General features: G+C 38.2%; 1 protein-coding gene across 1 annotated transcript in view; it reads left to right on the top strand.

The window, feature by feature from the left end:
- Positions 1–1,950: 1,950 nt before the first annotated feature.
- Positions 1,951–20,404, top strand: part of LOC124804746 (protein O-mannosyl-transferase Tmtc3) — a 136,546-nt gene continuing 118,092 nt past the window's right edge. Inside the window, exons 1-3 of the mRNA XM_047265047.1 lie at positions 1,951–2,337; positions 2,432–2,528; positions 15,570–15,764. Of these exons, the coding sequence (XP_047121003.1) occupies positions 15,579–15,764 (186 nt within the window). The 5' untranslated portion in view covers positions 1,951–2,337; positions 2,432–2,528; positions 15,570–15,578. The remainder of the gene's footprint in view (positions 2,338–2,431; positions 2,529–15,569; positions 15,765–20,404) is intronic.

The raw sequence follows: 20,404 nt of genomic DNA, 5'->3' as shown, positions 1-20,404 counted from the left end.
CAGTGTTTCTATCAGAGAGCACGCGCGCACACACACACACACACACACACACACACACACACACACAACTCTCCTCCCCCACCCTACTCATAAAAATAATTCTCATTAAAATGTCCAACCACTATCACCCTTAACAATTATGAACTCAGTTCATATCATTTATTCTCGATAATCTGCTGAAGTAGGACTTTTTTTAATCTTTTTAAAAACTAATCCAGATATTTTAATGTTTAATCTTAACACTTTTTCCAAACAATCTAAAACTATTTGCATATACTTTAAAATGCTGCGGATAAAGACTAGGTGCGGTTAATGCAAGCGTATCACCCCAACCGTGTGGTGCGATGGATATGAAACTACGAAAAAAAATGTTCTTTGGATCTATTACGCTGTAATTTTCGGAGACAAATCTACATTTTCTAGTCCTGCGAACAATTTTATACTCAAGGAATCTACGATAAATTGTTGTCAAGAGATAAGTTAACTGACCTTCAAATCTCATATGAAACCTGGCAGAATACGTATTGTTCATTTTTTTCAGTGGTACGATACAGCAAATGATTGGTTTTTATTTACGAAGGGCCATTTGTAAATGAAGTTAAGCGTTTCGGTTTTCGTTTTGATTTTACCTGTATTGACCATAATTTTGCTCTGGTGATGGCGTTAACGCGTAAACAAAATTTATCAGGTTTTGGAAGTTGTCCTGAGATAGTATGTCACTGGTTGTTTCGTCCATTAGAGCCTACCAATTTAGTAGCGAAGTCTGTTTCAATTAACATCTGCCGCTCTGCAGATCAATACTTAGTTTACTACAAGCATTTCCAACGTACCATGTTATGATAATTGACGGTGGGTATATTATATATCACATCCCCTCCTCTCCCATTCACATCACTACCCTATGCCCATTACAAATGGGATGTTTGGGGAAAACGACTGTCGGTAAACATTTGTCTAATTTACGCGATTTTCAAAAATGGTTCAAATGGCTCTGAGCACTATGGGACTTAACATCTGAGGCCATCAGTCCCCTAGAACTTAGAACTACTTAGACCTAACTAACCTAAGGACATCACACACATCCATGCCCGAGGCAGGATTCGATCCTGCGACCGTAGCGATAGCGCGGTTTCAGACTGAAGCGCCTAGAACCGCTCGGCCTCTGCGGCCGGCTATGTGATTTTCCTTCATAATCACGTCGTGCGTCGCGTGAGGGAAGAAGTGACGCGTTGCATGTCTTTCTTGGAACGCGTGCTCTCAGAATTTACCGGAAGCCTCTGCAATAATTCGCAGTGCTTCTTGTGGAGTTCTATCGCTACTGAATTGATAAACCCCGTGAACGACTAAACGAATCTGCGACGGAACTCACAGATATTCTTTAATCTTCATCTCCCTCATTTTTTTACTTGGTATATGTCAGGAAACGACGAGTAATAGTTTTTTAAAATATAAAAAGGAGATATTGAGTATTGTTTGGATAACGAAGAGAGGTCTAAATCTGCGGTACCGATAATTATTGTTCTGCGTTCAGTAACTTCATCAGGATTATTAGGTGGAGGTGGACGAGAACGATCTGTTATGGCATATATACCAAAATACCCGTAGTCTCTACGTTCTGGTAAGTTTACTAATGGGTACTACCTATTATCTGACATTTTCACAAAAGAAGGCTATACTACTTTCCCCGGTTATTTGACCCTCAATTAATTCTCGACGAATGCATAAGATTCGTTAATTTAAAGTATACTGATCAGCAATATTATCTGCGAATTATGTACTTTCCTCCCACCGGCTTCATACAACCTCACTTCCCTGTGCCTCGTCACCAACAGAGCTGCTGGAGTGTTGCTACGCCCCACCACGGCGCGGCAGCACAAGCGCGAGGAGAGTGAGTGTCTGGCTCGTCACGTGACCGGGCTCAGTTTGCAGTATGGCAGCTGAAGACGGGAGGAGTGGACCGCTGCTCCGGGTAGCCCCGCCTTTTGCACTCGTTAATACGTGACTGCGGCCACTGAACGAACGAAGCGCAGTAATACGAGTATTGAGCCTCCGTATAACAAAGCTCACGCAAATAAGTGACTTTTGTACGTTCATCCATAGAATTCGGGTCATCAAAACGGAATTTGCACTTTCGGGTCCCAGCCACCACCATCTTTTCCCAGTGCCTGCAAACTACTGACAATTTTTTTTTTTTACGCCCCGTCTTTACTTTTACCTCACAGTTCTGCACGGAAGGCTTCTTCCGTTGCGACATAAGCCGGTTCTCGTCGGTGGTGAGGCAAGATAGGGTGGTTCGTCTGTCATCCATACTCCTACGCGCCGAGCCTTAATTCATCGGTACTTTTAAATCTGGTTTATTGATTCAAGGAATGCTGCTTGATCTCTGTTAAAACTGTAGTGAAAGTGTGATTTTGGTGACTTCTGTTTTCAGGGGTGTCGGCGTCCAAGGCGAAGGAAGTGAGTGCGTATGTGCAACGATATGTCACTATCCTAAGGTGAATGACATGCAGCAAGGATTGATGAGATAGGTACATATATACTTTAAGCTTTTGCGCGTCAAAGCACTGTATAATACAACGAAAACTAATGCTCTAAGTTTATCGACGTTCAGTTTTACATGTTCCGCGAGATGCAGTTGGTCGAGAGCGAACTAGCGCAGCGTACATGATTACGGTATACTGCAGAGACAAATAAAAATTATTACTGTGCCGTGAGGAGCACTGAATGTGATTAAGAATTATGAGCATACATCACGAGAAATAATGGTTTATAAATAGAAACGTTTAGTAATCTTCTTCATCCTTAATTGTCTGGATGTTCGTCAGTGGGCACGTAGTATAAACAAAATGCTGTATGTCAGTGTTAGCCGGCTTTATATTACACACAAAATGATACGTAACTACTATTATCATCTGAAGGCCAATGATAGATGTACAATGAGTCCGTTAACAACGCGGCAAAGATGCAAATGAGAAACAGGATGAACTCTCGTCATTGCACGCAACAGCGTTTTTAAATGCAGCTATAATTCAAAAATGTTTGCTTACTCTATAAACCCGCAGAATGCTTATAATAACATGATGGATTGCATCTTCTGGCCCCAGTTTGAGTCAAAAAGTGTGCAAGCAATAGCGTATTCAGTTTCGAAACTGTGACCATTAAAACTTCCAAAACAATTGTGATACCGGTACTGCGTGGCTTCTTCTCTAAGCCAACCATTTTGGCGTAAATGTTTTCAAGAATCAGGAATTCATTGACGAATACCTTGATTCGTAATTAACACATATGATAACTGTTAGGTTTCAAGAACAGAACGTCAAAATCCAGTGTTTTTTTTTTTTATTGTTTTGTTTTCAACTTCCATATGATCTGAACACATATTACGAATAGATTCTCGCATACTGATCTTTATTTCACTGTAGCATATGTGCCCATATTGATAATTTGTGATGCACGTAGGTTAGTCTGTTTGTCGTTCATGAATGTTTGTTTCCTCCTTTTATGCGGAAAGAAGCAGTCCAGTTGGAAGCAGAGATGATTTTTGACGTTGTGTGAAGACGCTGTTAATTGCTTCAGACCAAAAACAGAAAATAAATCCATACAGAATGACCTGTCATAACTTGTTTAGAAAGTGTTTTCCAGATTTCTTTTCCACAGAAAATCGTGTTTAATGTTAATCATATTCAGCAGTGACACTTTTACTAACTTGATTCACTTTCACAAGCGGCAAACTTCATTAGCTTATCATTTGAAAAGTGCATGTCGGTCAGTTTCGAATTGTATTTTAAGTACCAATAGATGGAAATTTGCCTCTTCTCTACAACGTGCAGCATTTGCATTTTAATATGTTTGCGCTGTTGTATGACAGGGAGAAAATAATTTCGTGTTTCTAAACACTGTAAACTACCGGTGAAATGCATTGCGCGCATTATGATGTGTAGCGCGTAACACCGCCTTAGTGATCGACCTATGTGTCAATGAGCACATGAGTACGTAACATTGTCAATATATTAGTTTATAAATGACAGTAGTTCAAAAGAAAAACGACCTTTTACATGGTACCCATTAGGATTTTTTTAATTTTATTTATTTTGTATTTATCTCGTGCACCCAGACGCGTTTTGTCTTAGTTACAAGGCATCTTTAGTGGTTGTCAGATCAGCGTCTGAATCATTATTTGTAATCCAAACAGCTTTCGCTCATGTGGCAAACACGTTGGAATACTACAGTTTTCCGTTTGGTCACTGTTACCAAAATTTACCACTTTTTGAAAAAGTGCGCTGACCAAAAAGAAAACTGTAGCCTTTCAACCAGTTTGCCACATGAGAGAGAGCTGTTTGGCTTACAAATAACGAATCAGACGTAGATCTGACACCCACTGAAGATGCCTTGCAACTAAAGCAAAATATGTCCTAGTGCACAAGATAAAAAACTGGATGTGCAGCATGCGAAAGAGGTTTTTCTTTTGAACTTCTGTAATTTCGATATAACTGCTTCGAAAACGGCCACCACAACAAACTTTTACATTCGTTTATACTTGCCAGTGTCAGTATTCATTAGTTCTTGTTGGAAACCCTGTTTAATTACAGGTAATGTAGGCGTAAATATTTTTTATTGAAAGAGCGGAAGAAAGCATATAATTCCGCATTAGCTTTTCTGCCATTTCAACTCTTCTTGCAGCTAATGTCAGAATTTGTCACTGAACGTTTTTCAAGTAAATCATAGTATATTTCACAGCATCTGAAAAAAACAAAAAATTTTTCATACGTCATCTATAAAATATTAACTGCACGCAATATTACAAATTGTAAGTTTTGCTTTCATGGTGTAAGTTTGTGTACCTTCATATTTGGAACGACATAACCTATGTAATGGTGTGTTAATTTCCTGTTTCTTTCAAAACATTCATTGAGAAAGGAAAATCTCCTGATATTTGCCACAGCAGAAATTACCATCACTGTAATTTATCTCTTCTGATTGGAAAATGAGTGATATCCCCCACACGAGTTTCAGTAAATGTGTTGCTGATTATTGTAAATGAAGTAAAGTGGAACACAGATAATCAAAAGGAAGATTAGTGTTTAATGTCCTGTTGACATGGAGGTCATTAGAGATGGACAAGTGAATAATCAACTGAGGCCCTTTGTATGATTTTGTAGTGTAAAGCTGTTAACTGTAGGCACATACCCAAAAATAATTTGTCATTTGTTTCACCCATGAATTTGCTGTGAAATCTGAAATAGTTAATTTCAATATGTGTGACATCATCTTATGTCAGTGGAGGCTGTTACTCTGATAAATATGATTGTTATTAAATGTAATCATTGCAACATTTTCTGATGACCTTGATCCTTTTCTTTATTAGGCTACTGTGTGTCCAGTGCGTTGCATAGCTCTTTTGAAATAGCATGCAAAAAAATAATGAGGTTCCTTATAACTGTATGATTATTTGTGGTATATTAACACACAGCCTTCATATCAGTAATGTTAAAAATTTAAATGAATAATTTTTGTCAAGTTACCTTCCATTAGGAATGTGAATGCACTCAACACTGTGATACGACTTTCATGTGATAGAGCACAGCAACCAGTCATCCTTTTCTTTCAACTTTTTGTTAGGCAAATCTAGATTTTGGCTAGAGCGTAGTCAGCATCAATGCACTATTTCATAGTATCAATGCATGTCCTATTACGTCACTCCCCTGTTGTTCTGGCTTCTGTCACAGTTTGTTCAAGACTACTGTAGTATACAGTAATTAGTTGATTGTTCATTCATCCACAGATAGTTTCACAGTTATATTAAATTTGCCAGCTAAAAGTTATTCATTCAAAAAACTTACGGGAATGCAGCCGGGTAACGTAATCAACAACCTCACACACCAGGAGAAACTCAGATCTCCCAAATCTTACACTGTGTACCTAACCGTTCACTGTGTTAGCAATTAATCATTTTCCACACAGTATGCTTTATTGTAGTATAATTTAACTTTCTTTTTAGAAAATGTATTGGTTTTAGTTAACTCCCTAATCTCTTTTGGCAGTTTACTTTATAATTTAGATTCTGTGGTGGAAAATATTTGTTTGAGCTTTCAGTTTTCTTTTTTTTTTTTTCTTTTAGTAAGTGTAAATTATGTGCAGTGAAATGTAGTAATTACTAATATTTTTATATTGTGCACCTAATGGACAGGTGGATATACTCAGATGGTTGTTAGAATTACCAATCCTTTGAACAGATTTCTCCAATGGGTCCTATTATTTTTGGTTAGTCTTATGATATTTTTCTATAGTTTGAAAACTGTGTCGACATATTGCAGATTTCATGCCCAAAATGGTTCCATTTCTAATAGCAGTGAGTACATAATTAACTATGAAACACTTGCTGTTACACACTGATAACCGACTTGTGAGGCTTAACGTGCTAGTAATATTGTCTTTGCTATTGTCTGTGTATTCTCAATCTAGATTGATAGATAGCCAACATTCATCCCTAAATTACTGCAGAATTTGTTTTAGTTTGACACTATTAATTATGCTTACTCTCCTGAAATTTTTGCTGTTGTGGTTTATTATATATTGGTGACTTTTAAATGTACGAGAGTTTCATTTGCTTCCACTGCCATTTTTTCCCCCTCAAATCTATGATTACAATTTTCTTTTCATTGCCAAAAATAACTGCTTTGTTTTCTCATGCATAGCTTTGATATGTATCAATGACAAGACTATTCTTTAGAACTGACAAGCACTTCACAGAAAATGTTTGTCAATTTGAGACCTATACGATCACTAATCACTTGTCCTGTTTTCCAGATATTGTCAGAGCCAGTCATTTTCTATGCAACCTGTTCTTAATGATATAATTTAATTTGATAGATGTAAAAATATGCCTGTGACTACATCATCATCATCCACTGCTGGAAGAGGCCTTCTCCTGGCTTCTCCTTGCATTGCAGTTGCACATTGTGCCTGCATGTTCTCTACTGCCATCTGTTTCATTAGGTCATTGCCTTGGATCATTTTGTATACTCCAGTGAGGTACTGGTTTGAACCATCTATAGTTAATTTGGCAGATTATATGTCCTGGCCACATCCATTTCATTTTCTTAATGGCCGTAACTACTTCTTCACTGTAGACTGTCGCCTAATTTGTTTGTTTGTTTTCGTGTTGTCCTATTATTCCAAACTTAAATGTCTCCATTGTTCACTGAGCAACCCTCAGTTTTTGAGTGATTTTTGTATTAAAGATTTTCCCTGCCTCAGTTTAAAATTGCGCAATACTGACTGTAAACTATCCACATAATATACGCTGGAAGCTTCATTCTAACAGTGTATTTAGCTGAGAGCACCCCAAACCATTTTTGTTATTCTATTTATTTATTTATTTATTTATTTATTTATTTGTTTCACTGTCGATCCATTTGTTTTGACTGCTTTAAGTGCAGAAACTCAATACATTTTGTGATGTATTTGTTAATTTATGCAATTTCTTGTGTTAGTGACACATTATTTCAGTCTTATTGTAACAGATTTTCAGTCTTGCTATAGGAAGTTGTGGCAGTCATTCTTGAAGTTTATCTGAATTAGAGACAAACTGTATGATGCCACACAGCAGGAAAAATTTTTCAGTTTTCATTTTTTAAGTTGGTAGATATACAGTTATAGTTGAAACTGTTCAGCATATTTAAGAATTAAACTATTTGGCAGTTCACCCCCTTCCTATCGCACCAGAAGTTTTCAGGATGCTGTTAGTACCCTGTGGTATTTTTTCACTTATAAAGCCATAAGTATACCAAGTTTAACTGATATTGCTCCAGGGATTCCAATGTTATGCTTGAGGAAACATACATCCCCCTGCGTAATCCATTTTAATGCATGTAAATCAATTTTGGTAATGTTTCTGTAACTTAGTTCTGTGTGGTGAATAGCATCATTGTATTTGTATTGGCTGCATAAGTTTTCCAGAATGAACAGTTGCTTATGAAAATTTTTGTTGAAACTTCTTTCTAACTGCAAGTTATTACTAGGCTATGCATGAACTTGCAGCATGTTGCACATGAAAAATTAGTCCACAACTTGTCTCGCAATTGAAATAAATGGTTGTAGCCGCATCATACGTTACATTAAGAGTATCTATTTTTTTATTTCATGTTAGTGACTAGTTTCCAACACCTGCGTCCATTTTCAAACCACCCATGCTGTAAGTGTGACAAATACAGGCAATAGCCCACGTACAGAAACTGCCCCTGCAGTACTCAAAGCAAGTACTTAACGACAGCAAGTTACATCACATAGGAGAGACATTGGAGAACTCTCTAATGTCTGGCCCATGTGATGTAACTTGGTTGTTGTTAAGACGGCCATGTACCACTCTGATTGATGCAGGGGCAGTTTCTGTATGTGGGTTGTCACCTCTATTTGTCACGCTTACAGCACAGATGGTTTGGAAATGGACACAGGTGTCCAAAACTAGTCATCATGAAAAAATAAAAAATAGATTTTTGTCACTGCAACTTATGACAAAGCTACAACCGTTTATTTCAATTATTAGGTTATGTTTTTGTTTGTTTTTCCCTGTTTTGTAAACCTTCAGAGAGCTTTACCGTTGTTTCCAGAATTATTTTATCATTTCAGAATTTTCATGGTAAACTGTATCCTTCTGTAATTCAACAAAAGTTTAGAAAGTCTAGCTAACTACATGGGTTTTTTTAATGGAACCAAAATATTTAAGAAGCTCAATCACTTTCTTATATCTGCCACTGTCCATTTGTTTATCCTGCTCTGTGCTATTTTCATAGGGGATTCATTTTTAAAAGTGTAGAGAACCTGGAAAAACTTGATTTTTACATTGCTTTCTGTATATACATACGTCCTTCCAATAATAATACTTTTGAAATATTCTTCATTTTAATATTGAAGAATGCCTTGTGTTGACATGCAGTTTTATTTCATGGAAACCAGTCCATACTTTTGTTATTTGGTGAAACCCTTACAGGTACACCTGTGTTCCTTCTATATAGGCCTAGTTGTAACCATATGGTCAGTTATTCATGTTGCGCTTTTTATCTGGTAGATAGAGTATCTTTCATGCAGAGGTAAGCTGGTTCGAATCCTGGTAATGGTTGAAATTTTCACTGCCAGTATTTGGCTGGCATAGGGGAGAAGAGGTGGTGGTATACTCTTTATTACCAGTCTTTGCAGCAATGCCCTGTATTAAATTCCAAACATCTCTGCAGTGTCTCATGAAGTGAGGGCATATGACACTGTTGGTGGTGATAGGTCTAGGTCTGTCGAATGAATATGAGTATGTTAAGCTCGGCAGTGCCCTTGGTGCTTTTCAAGAGAAATAGGCTGTGTGTTGGCATTGGGTTCTCTAACACAAAAAAACATGACACTGAACCCCCCCCCCCCCCCCCCCGCCCCCCCGCCGCACCCCCACCCGCACACCAATTACGTGGCTGAACCTGTCTTTCATGCTCTCCCAGCCATGAGGCCTACTGTCTATTGAAGCTGAATTTTATTTTGCCAAACATATTTCTGGTAGTTGTTTTAGGCATCTTCAGTGGTGTACAAGGAAGTAAAAGTAATAATTTATTGCATGACTATAAATATTTTGCTTTGAGACTTGCAGCATTTCATTGCAGCACTTTTAGACTAACTTAACATTCTCATTATTTAGAGTATAAGTCACCTATGTTTCATGGAGACACATACAGCTTTACTTTCAGATTTTGTGTTTGTATAAAGTGATAGGGTTAAGTGTGGTGCAAGCTGTATGGTATAATAGTAAAAGTAACAGCTGCTTCTGAAACTATTGAGAGGTATGTTATTTTCATTATAGCTTTAAATCTGGCCTTAGAGGCTCAACTAGTGGTCGTCACACTGTAGTCCCATTAAAGAGAGATGGTCTTAAGTTGCAGTCATTCTGTATTTCATCACACATTTTACAGCTGATGCTCATTGGATTGTAAAATGCCTTAAGGATGTGCAGCAAATAATTTTGTTACAATTTTTTTTAGTTGACATAATTTCCTTAAAACAGTGGGGGCCTGTATTTCTGAGTTCCATAAAGCACATACTTCTTTCTTTTTCTAAGGGAGAGAGAGAGAGAGATAATGTATTTCTCAAAGTTTTGAGATGAACAAATTTCAAATCTAGAGATTTGTTTTCTTTTTGTTTTCCAACTGTTTAGTTGCTTGCAATCTTGCTGCTGCTATATGTGGTTCACTCGGGTAAACCTGTGGTTTTTCTGACCACTTAGTTTGAAACATTACAGATGAATTCTGCATTTTCCCCTCACACGCCCACATGCGCGCACACACACACACACACACACACACACACACACACACACACACACACACACACATTATTTGATGTATATTAGAGACCATTTCATGTGATCATTAGGCTCTCGTTTTATTCTAGTTAGGGAAAGATCGCTAGCTGCTTCTGTGTACATTCATCTCTTACTTGTCTTGCCATTATGATCTTTACACGAAATATAAAAATACCAATTTCTGCTTAAGTTTCCTGGGCATATAGTTGTAACAGCCTTGTCAGAAATCTCTTAATTTCTTCAGGTTTATTTGCACCAAAGCAATTTGAAACTTACTCAGTTTCTGAATGAAACGGTAGAGAAATCTAGTGATAAATCATTGCACATTCAAGAAAGAGACAGAGGACTGAAAAAGTGATGATTCAACACTCCAAATATTACTGCATTTTCACTGAGTGTGGCTATTTTATCTGTGAGCATAGATACTGTGTAGCTTTTGTTGAGTGGGATTAGCCTTGTTTATTATGTACAGGGCCCGCATCTCGTGGTTGTGCGGTAGCGTTCTCGCTTCCCACGCCCGGGTTCCCGGGTTCGATTCCCGGCGGGGTCAGGGATTTTCTCTGCCTCGTGATGGCTGGGTGTTGTGTGCTGTCCTTAGGTTAGTTAGGTTTAAGTAGTTCTAAGTTCTAGGGGACTTATGACCACAGCAGTTGAGTCCCATAGTGCTCAGAGCCATTTGAACCATTTTATTATGTACAGGCTTTCACCGTTGACTGTACAAATTTGACAAGCATTGCTTCTTTCTATTTGTTGTCGTATAAAAAAATTATATATATATCACACACACATGCACTGGTTGGGAGGAGGAGGAGGGGGGGGGGGGGTGGAGGAGTGAGAGATTTTTCAAATTTTTGATGTGAAACATTGTCTTCCTTTCTGAGCTGAAAGTCATAGACAGATATGTTTAGATGCTTGGCAGAATAATGGAGTACACAAACTTTTTTTTTTCCTCAGCAAAAAACTTCACAATTGTTATAGCTGTATGACTGTGTACCCTGTTATAACAGAGAGTGAAGTTTTGGAATGCTGATAGTATGTTACTCAAGATTCAATATTTGAGCCATCCCAGAGGCAGTAACAAGCTACTCTGCTCCTCCAGAGGAAGTCAATATGAAGTCTGCTTTCAGAAGGACAAAAAGCATTTTGATCTTAATATTATAATGTTTGGTTCTAACTACATTTTTTATCTAATGATGTCATTCTGAAAACATCATATCACCAGGCACAGTTTTTTTTTTATAATCATTCATATTTGTGTGGCTCAGATGTCATAATTTTACACAGGTTTTGAGGTTTCCACTCTGTAACTTCTTCAGCATGCGACTTTTCAAACCATTTCTCTCTCCCCGTCACCCTTCCTGTGACAGAATTTGTCACCCAACAACTATAGTATAGGCTGTTTCACATACAATGCAAGCATCACCTCTGGTGTTGCATGGGAACCAATATCCCATTAGGCAGGCAGCAATTATCAAATGACATTTCATGCAGTTTCTGAGACAGTGTTGCTGTTGGCATTTTGGTTGTAATCAAGAATAAACTATAGAAATACAAGCGGCCATGGAAAGATGTCTGAAAAATTTGGTTTGTGAGAAGCATCTTTGCACAGACCCAGACTGGAACTTTATAAAACAGTGGAAACTCCATGTTGAAATATCAACAGTGTTAGGGAAAGGACAGATTGCTACTACCACAAAGGTGACACACTGAGTTGCAGACAGGCAAAAAGAACACACACACACACACACACACACACACACACACACACACACACACACACACACACACACACAGAGAGAGAGAGAGAGAGAGAGAGAGAGAGAGAGAGAGAGAGAGAGAGAGATAGCAAACGTGATGCACACCTCATGCCAGTTGCATTCTGGTCTTAGCTGATAAAGATGGCAGTTTTTTGCTTTAGCTGAATGCATGATGTGTAACAGGCTTTTTGTTGTGCCTGTCTGCAACTCACCATGTCATCTCTGCAGTGAGTAGGAATCTGCCCTTTTCCTAATATTGTTGAAACCTTGTAAAGAGTGGCTAATGCATCAACTGACAATTTCAGATGCTGTTGCTAGACATCAGTACTGCAACTAACTATTGAAGTCTGTATGTGTGGAGAGACTTAGCCTGAAATGCTCTTTTCCTCTCATGATGTGTGGCTGCTTTTATTGGGCTACCGTAGCCGATGTGAACTCACTGAACAATTAGTGTTGAATTACGGAAAATTGCATTGACTGAGTGTTCCGTCAGTTCTTGGTAGAATGTATCATACATTGCTGGGTACCAGGTGCTAATGTAATACACAAACACTCGTTTGTAAAATAAAATAATAAATATTGTAAACTATTACATCAATGTCATGTGTGTTTTCATTCGTAATGTAAATTCTGAAAATCAGTTGTATAAAGAGCATCTGCCTGATGCAATGTGCATCATTAATTATTGGATTGTTATTCACAAAAGTGTGACTTCTAGTAGATAAACAATACATCAGGTATTTTTCCACAGAACCAACAAAAAGGCCTATAGTTAGTGCCTGAAGAAACTATTCTGTCATCAGAAAGTACCTTCTAACAGTAGATGAACGACCCTTTCATGAAAACCACCTTGAAATACTGTTGGTAATGTGTGCTGCGTGCATCTGTTTGTTTAAAGAATATCTGGAATTGTACTGTCAGTTTTCCCCATTGGTATATAATGAACATAAAATATTTCTTTCTCTACAGTACCCTCAAAAAAATGAATGGAAAAGGAAATGAAAGGAATTGAATTAATACCTTTTAATTTATGGCTTTAAAATCCTCGTGATCTTATTACTGGCCTTCAGGGTAAGAGTCTTGTACCAAAGCAGAAATCAAACTGAAATGTTTGATTTGAATGAGGCCATTTGTACTGTACATGACTTTCTGCTCAGGCATATTGTGTGTGTATGTGAGGGGGATTCTGGGGATGTGGATATGTGATTGTTGGTACTCGTGCATCTGACATTTAACTGTAGGTCCCTATGTAATTGACTAGGTCATGTTATTCTGGAGGCAAGGGAATAAGTCACCTAGATGTTATGGTGTTGATTCCAACCTGTTAGTTGACTGCTTTGTATTTTGGTAGGCAATGTTGAAGATGAAAGATGGTGCAAAGCTCGGAAAGCAGTTTAACAGAGAACTGAGTGGGTGCCAAGGTTCTCTTTCAACTTATTTTTGGTATGGTATTGCAAACACTACTACTAAAACTTGTGGGTGTATTCGTTTTTGAATGAGGCATTCTACCTATGCAATATCTATGCTGATAAACAGGAATGTGGCTTTTTGTTTCTTCTGTGAAATAACTTTTTGAAAAATAGTTTATAATATGTCTAATTGTCCAGAGTGGGTTTTGATCTTGGTGCTTGTCTGCTTAAATCATTGATTTACACCCTTTAGCATCTAGTTAATAAGAACCAAACTACTTGTCTAGATTTCTCCAGTTTGCCAAGCACAGTTTGGCACTAGAATTGTCTCTTCTTCATATGTTGCTCGATGCTGCGTCATTGCTGTTAAATTTTTCATCAGTTATTTTTTGGTTGCATATTTGAAATTTCTTTATTTATTTAGTCATCCAGGGATCATCCTACAATGATATGATATTTGTGACTGTAATATAATGAAAATAGGTACCCCAGAATATACATAAGCAAACAGGATATAAGTATGTTTTTATGAGGATAGGGCTGCACAAAGCTTTATATTCTACATAGGTTTGTGCTGTGTAACTAATGAAAAAATTGAACCTGAGTGAGAACAGATTGAGTGCCAGACTGGGATTCAACTCCATAACCTTGCCTTCTGGAAGCAGTTCTCTTATCAGATGAGCAATACAGGCACAGCTGATGACCTCATCTTACAGCCCCCTTTCTTTCAGTAGCTCTCTCGTTTTCCTAATTTCTTTTTTATCTGTTGTTTGCTGTTGACTTTAAGTTAAAGTAGTGTGTCTAAAATTGTTAGGAAAGAAAATTATTTCAACAGCATATACGATCTGTGCCATTAGTTTAGTGAGGAGATTTAATAATTTCATCTATTATTGATGTTGATCATATTGTGCTCCATGACAGTTTTTTGTTAATTTCGATAAGAACCACCACAGCTGTGTGAGTCACATTTATTACATCACAACCAGTTTCACTCAGCGATTATCATCAGGAAACACTAAAAATTCACCATCAGCCTTTGTATCATCCTCACAAAATTGTGTCAGTCTCATGGTTCAGGAAGTCTAATTGTCTTACACTGGAACATAATTAAAACACACATACTCTGTTGACTGCTTGGCACAAGCACATCCAGCAGTAAGACTTATATAGGATGTACTGTTGGCTCTTTTTGTGTCATGCTGTTACTGGAATGTTTGTATGCAGCTCATGTTGCGAAATATGCCTTTAATGTTGTGTAAGACACTTAGACTTCCTTATTGGCACAATTCTGTGAGTATGTTACGAAGGCTGTTGGCAAATTTTTAGTGTTACTGGATATGATCATTGAAGGAAACCTGCTGTGACGTAGCAAAAGTACCTAAATATAATTGTTACTGTGTTATATCACAATATGAATAATATGACAGGTCACACGCTTTGTCAGAAATCTATGTGTCTGCCTTAGATTAGTGATGATTCAAAGAAAATTATATATGCATTACACATGTTGTAGAATAACAAGCAAAACTGACGGACGCGGGAAAGCCTTAGGTTATGGACGTGGGAAAGCCTTATGTTATGCTGTTCATTCTAAGTGTAAAATTTCCCATTTCATTTTAGGAACAACCTTTGCTCTTGCTATGTAAAGAATGTAGAGAAGTGGTCTTCACAATTTTAGTCAATCAATTCAAGAAAGTAAGAACACATTTAGAAACTGAGAAAAAGAAATAATAGTGAGAGATACATATACCCCTAGCTGACCATATTGTGCACTCCATAAGCCTGATGCAACTGTGATGTATCACAGATGGATTTTCTGTAATCACACTGTACACATCAGGAAAGGTTTTTAACAAACTTCATTGTCACTATTTTTATGCTAAGAATTCTCAGTACTGCAACAGTCACATTCCAGATGTTTGTGAGTTTCAAATACTTTTTATCAGCTTTTTCTATTAAACCTGTTATTGCTGATTAATATTTGCCACAGTCAGGGGGTGTGCAGGTAGTTACACTTTGCAGAGATGTAGTAGCAGTCAGACTTCATACATTGTTTGTTTTATTTTGCAGTATTGCAAGATGGCAGTCAGGCATGCACTATCAGCAGTGCTGCTGCTTGTATGCCTTCTCTGCTATTATAACAGTTTACAATGCGGATTTGTTTTCGATGACATCAGTGCCATCAAGGATAACCGTGACCTTCGGCCTCAGACTCCTCTCCGCAACATCTTCTCCAATGACTTCTGGGGCACTCCTATACACAAGGTAAGTTTATACTTCCTGAGGAGAGTTAGCTTTAGTGTATGTATGACAGCAATGAGACAGCAAAAGCACAGGACCTTTGAGGAACAATTCAGTGAACCAAATGAATATTATGTAGGTATAAAATGTTTTCTAAGCAAGATACTACTCAGGGTCTTGAAAGCCTGCCTGCAGCCTAACAGAGAGGTCTGGCAAATTGACAGTGAAATTCAGATTCATTTATTGAACATTCATTTTCATTCAGAAAAATGGAAAGTACGATTATATATTTGTAATGGGAAAATATTAGTATGGTGTACTCCATTGCAATGGAAATGCTGATCCTTGTATCTGTATCTTATGCTGAGAAGTACTGTTCTACAAACAAATGTACTTAGCCACTAATAAAACTTAAGAGTCATCAAAAAGAAGTAGGGCCATCACATTTTCTCTGGCAATTAACTGTGATTGTCCTCACTGCAAATACTTCTGTGAAATGCTCTCAATAGGATATGTGTAGTATTGTCCTTTATATTGACATCAGCAGCAAGTTCTTGTCAAGTGTAAGTTATTTGATTCTCCTGAAATTTTTGTGCAGAAGTAATATTTGGAAAACTGAGAGCAAAATAAGTTATGAGTGAATCTCCATTTCCCTGAGCAACCCCACATGGCAAGACATGGTAATATGCCATTTCAAGTGTCACTGTTCCTTTTTAATATTTCTGACATGATTCTGTGCTTAATAATACAATAAGTCTCACTATATCCTCTAAAGGTTTAACAGCAATACAGTTAACAAAGTGAAGTGTAAAACCTTCATGTCAAAATGACAAAAATCTAAAATGGAGTCAGCACATTGATAAACTGATAGATAAGCTCAATTTTGCATATTTTGAACTAACAAATATCCCATTGTACTGTTCTGCTGACAAATTATGACAATGTATTTTAGATTATTTCACCCCATGTTGCAATATGGAATTATCTTTTGGGTCAAAGTAGGAAAGTCAATAAAGTATTTATTTCACAAGATCATGTAGCAAAATCGTTTTTGAAGATTCTCTCTTCTGAGAATATTCACTCTCTTTATTAGTTATAAAAGCTTTCCTGATGTTCTGCAAAATATTGTTTATTTGATCACTTTCCTAAAAGGTGAAGTACACCCACATACAAGAGAGTTTATTCACAAGAAAAGATATTTAAACACAATGCTTCTAAAAGTGGTGCAAGCTATCTTAAGTCCATATTCTCAAGTGAAGTCCAATCCAAGTCATATGAGAGTTTCATCTATTACAAATAGTCCACCAGAATAACACAGTAGACAACGTGACAGGCTTGGGGTGTGCAGCCTACTGCTCGCATGTACACTGGCTCAGGCAGGCCCCAAGCACCTTATATGCCAGAGTTTGGCATGATCCCATCAGAGGCCATGCCTAAGGATCAGTGCCACCTGAGCAGTGACACCAGAACAGTCAACAGTAATGTTGTGCCAGCTATTCAGTTTCCATGGTAACATCAGATGGCACCAGTATTTCTGCCCCCCCCCCCTCCTTCCCCCCTTTCTACTTCCAAGCAACGCAACTGCCAGGGGAGAAGACAAAGGTGGTGTATGTTGTGGAGGAATTGCCACTGAAAATGGGGGTCAGTATCCATGCGCATCACTATGCAGGTCTGAGGCAGGACAAGACATGATGGGAGATCAAGTCACCATGGGACTAGAAGGTCTGCCAGAGGAGGGTGAGCGAGTGGCTGTTGAGAAGGATGGTGGAGGAGAAGTTTATCTCAGTCGTGCTACAGAAGTCTGTGGGTGGAGGCCACTGTATGCAACAACTATCTGTGGTTGGTGGAGTTCATCCAGTGGATCCAGGCTGGGTGGTGCCTGCACTGATGAGTTTACATGAAGGTGCCCACCTGGAGTGGCCAGACCTTGATGACGGCATGCACCAGCAGTGGGCATAGTGTTGTGTCCCAGTTACAAACTACCAAATGAAAAGTCGTAATTGATTACAGCTTAGAAGATTTATTGTGAAAACAGGTGAAACATATTGTTGTGGTCTTCAGTCCTGATACTGGTTTGATGCAGCTCTCCATGCCACTCTATCCTGTGCAAGCTGCTTCATCTCCCAGTACCTACTGCAGCCTACATCCTTCTGAATCTGCTTAGTGTATTCATCTCTTGGTCTCCCTCTATGATTTTTACCCTCCACACTGCCCTCCAATACTAAATTGGTGATCCCTCGATGTCTGAGAACATGTCCTATCAACTGATCCCGTCTTCTAGTCAAGCTGTGCCACAAGCTCCTCTTCTCCCCAATTCTATTCAATACCTACTCATTAGTTATGTGATCTACCCATCTAATCTTCAGCATTCTTCTGTAGCACCACATTTCGGAAGCTTCTATTCTCTTCTTGTCTAAACTATTTATCGTCCACATTCCACTTACATACATGGCTACACTGCATACAAATACTTTCAGAAACGACTTCCTGACATTTAAATCTATACTCGATGTTAACAAATTTTTCTTCTTCAGAAACGCTTTCCTTGCCATTGCTAGTCTACATTTTATATCCTCTCTACTTCGACCATCATCAGTTATTTTGCTCCCCAAATAGCAAAACTCCTTTACTACTTTAAGTGTCTCATTTCCTAATCTAATTCCCTCAGCATCACCTGACTTAATTCGACTACATTCCATTATCCTCGTTTTGCTTTTGTTGATGTTCATCTTATACCCTCCTTTCAAGACACTGTCCATTCCGTTCAACTGCTCTTCCAAGTCCTTTGCTGTCTCTGACAGAATTACAATGTCATCGGCGAACCTCAAAGTTTTTATTTCTTCTCCACGGATTTTAATACCTACTACGAAATTTTCTTTTGTTTCCTTTATTGCTTGCTCAATATACAGATTGAATAACATTGGGGATAGGCTAGAACCCTGTCTCACTCCCTTCCCAACCACTGCTTCCCTTTCATACCCCTCGACTCTTATAACTGCCATCTGGTTTCTGCACAAATTGTATATAGCCTTTCGCTCCCTGTATTTTACCCCTGCCACCTTCAGAATTTGAAAGAGAATATTCCAATCAACATTGTCAAAAGCTTTCTCTAAGTCTACAAATGCTAGAAACGTAGGTTTGCCTTTCCTTAATCTTTTTTCTAAGATAAGTCGTAGGGTCAGTATTGCCTCACGTGTTCCAACATTTCTATGGAATCCGAACTGATCTTCCCCGAGGTCGGCTTCTATCAATTTTTCCATTCGTCTGTAAAGAATTCGCATTAGTATTTTGCAGCTGTGACTTATTAAACTGATAGTTCGGTAATTTTAACATCTGTCAACACCTGCTTTCTTTGGGATTGGAATTATTATATTCTTCTTGAATTCTGAGGGTACTTTGCCTGTCTCGTACATCTTGTTCACCAGATGGTAGAGTTTCGTCAGGACTGGCTCTCCCAAGGCCACCAGTAGTTCTAATCGAATGTTGTCTACTCCCGGGGCCTTGTTTCGACTCGGGTCTTTCAGTGCTCTGTCAAACTCTTCACGCAGTATCGTATCTCCCATTTCATCTTCATCTACATCCTCTTCCACTTCCATAATATTGTCCTCAAGTACATCGCCCTTGTATAGACCCTCTATATACTCCTTCCACCTTTCTGCTTTCCCTTCTTTGCTTAGAACTGGGTTTCCATCTGAGCTCTTGATATTCATGCAAGTGGTTCTCCTTTCTGCAAAGGTCTCATTAATTTTCCTGTAGGCAGTATCTATCTTACCCCTAGTGAGATAAGCTTCTACATTCTTACATTTGTCCTCTAGCCATCCCTGCTTAGCCATTTTGCACTTCCTGTTGATCTCATTTTTGAGGCATTTGTATTCCTTTTTGCCTGCTTCATTTACTACATTTTCATATTTTCTCCTTTCATCAATTAAATTCAATATTTCTTCTGTTACCCAAGGGTTTCTACTAGCCCTCGTCTCTCTACCTACTTGATCCTCTGCTACCTTCACTATTTCATCCCACAAAGCTACCCATTCTTCTTCTACTGTATTTCTTTCCCCCATTCCTGTCAATTGTTCCCTTATGCTCTCCCTGAAACTCTGTACAACCTCTGGTTCTTTCAGTTTATCCACATTCCATCTCCTTAAATTCCCACCTTTTTGCAGTTTCTTCAGTTTAATCTACAGTTCATAACCAATAAATTGTGGTCAGTCCACATCTGCCCCTGCAAATGTCTTACAATTTAAAACCTGATTCCTAAATCTCGGTCTTACCATTATATAATCTACCTGATTCCTTTTAGTATCTCCAGGGTTCTTCCATGTATACAACCTTCTTTCATTATTCTCAAACCAAGTGTTAGCTATGATTAAGTTATGCTCTGCACAAAATTCTACCAGGCGGCTTCCTCTTTCATTTCTTAGCCCCAATCCATATTCACCTATTATGTTTCCTTTTCTCCCTTTTCCTACTCTTGAATTCCAGTCACCCATGACTATTAAATTTTCATCTCCCTTCACTACCTGAATAATTTCTTTTATCTCATCATACATTTCATCAATTTCTTCGTCATCTGCAGAGCTAGTTGGCATATAAACGTGTACTACTGTAGTAGGCATGGGCTTCGTGTCTATCTTGGCCACAATAATGCGTTCACTTTGCTGTTT

Source organism: Schistocerca piceifrons, chromosome 7 (genome assembly GCF_021461385.2).
Source record: "Schistocerca piceifrons isolate TAMUIC-IGC-003096 chromosome 7, iqSchPice1.1, whole genome shotgun sequence".
NCBI lineage: Eukaryota > Metazoa > Arthropoda > Insecta > Orthoptera > Acrididae > Schistocerca > Schistocerca piceifrons.
Note: the sequence above shows the minus strand (reverse complement) of the source record. Positions and strands in the feature narration are given on the sequence as shown.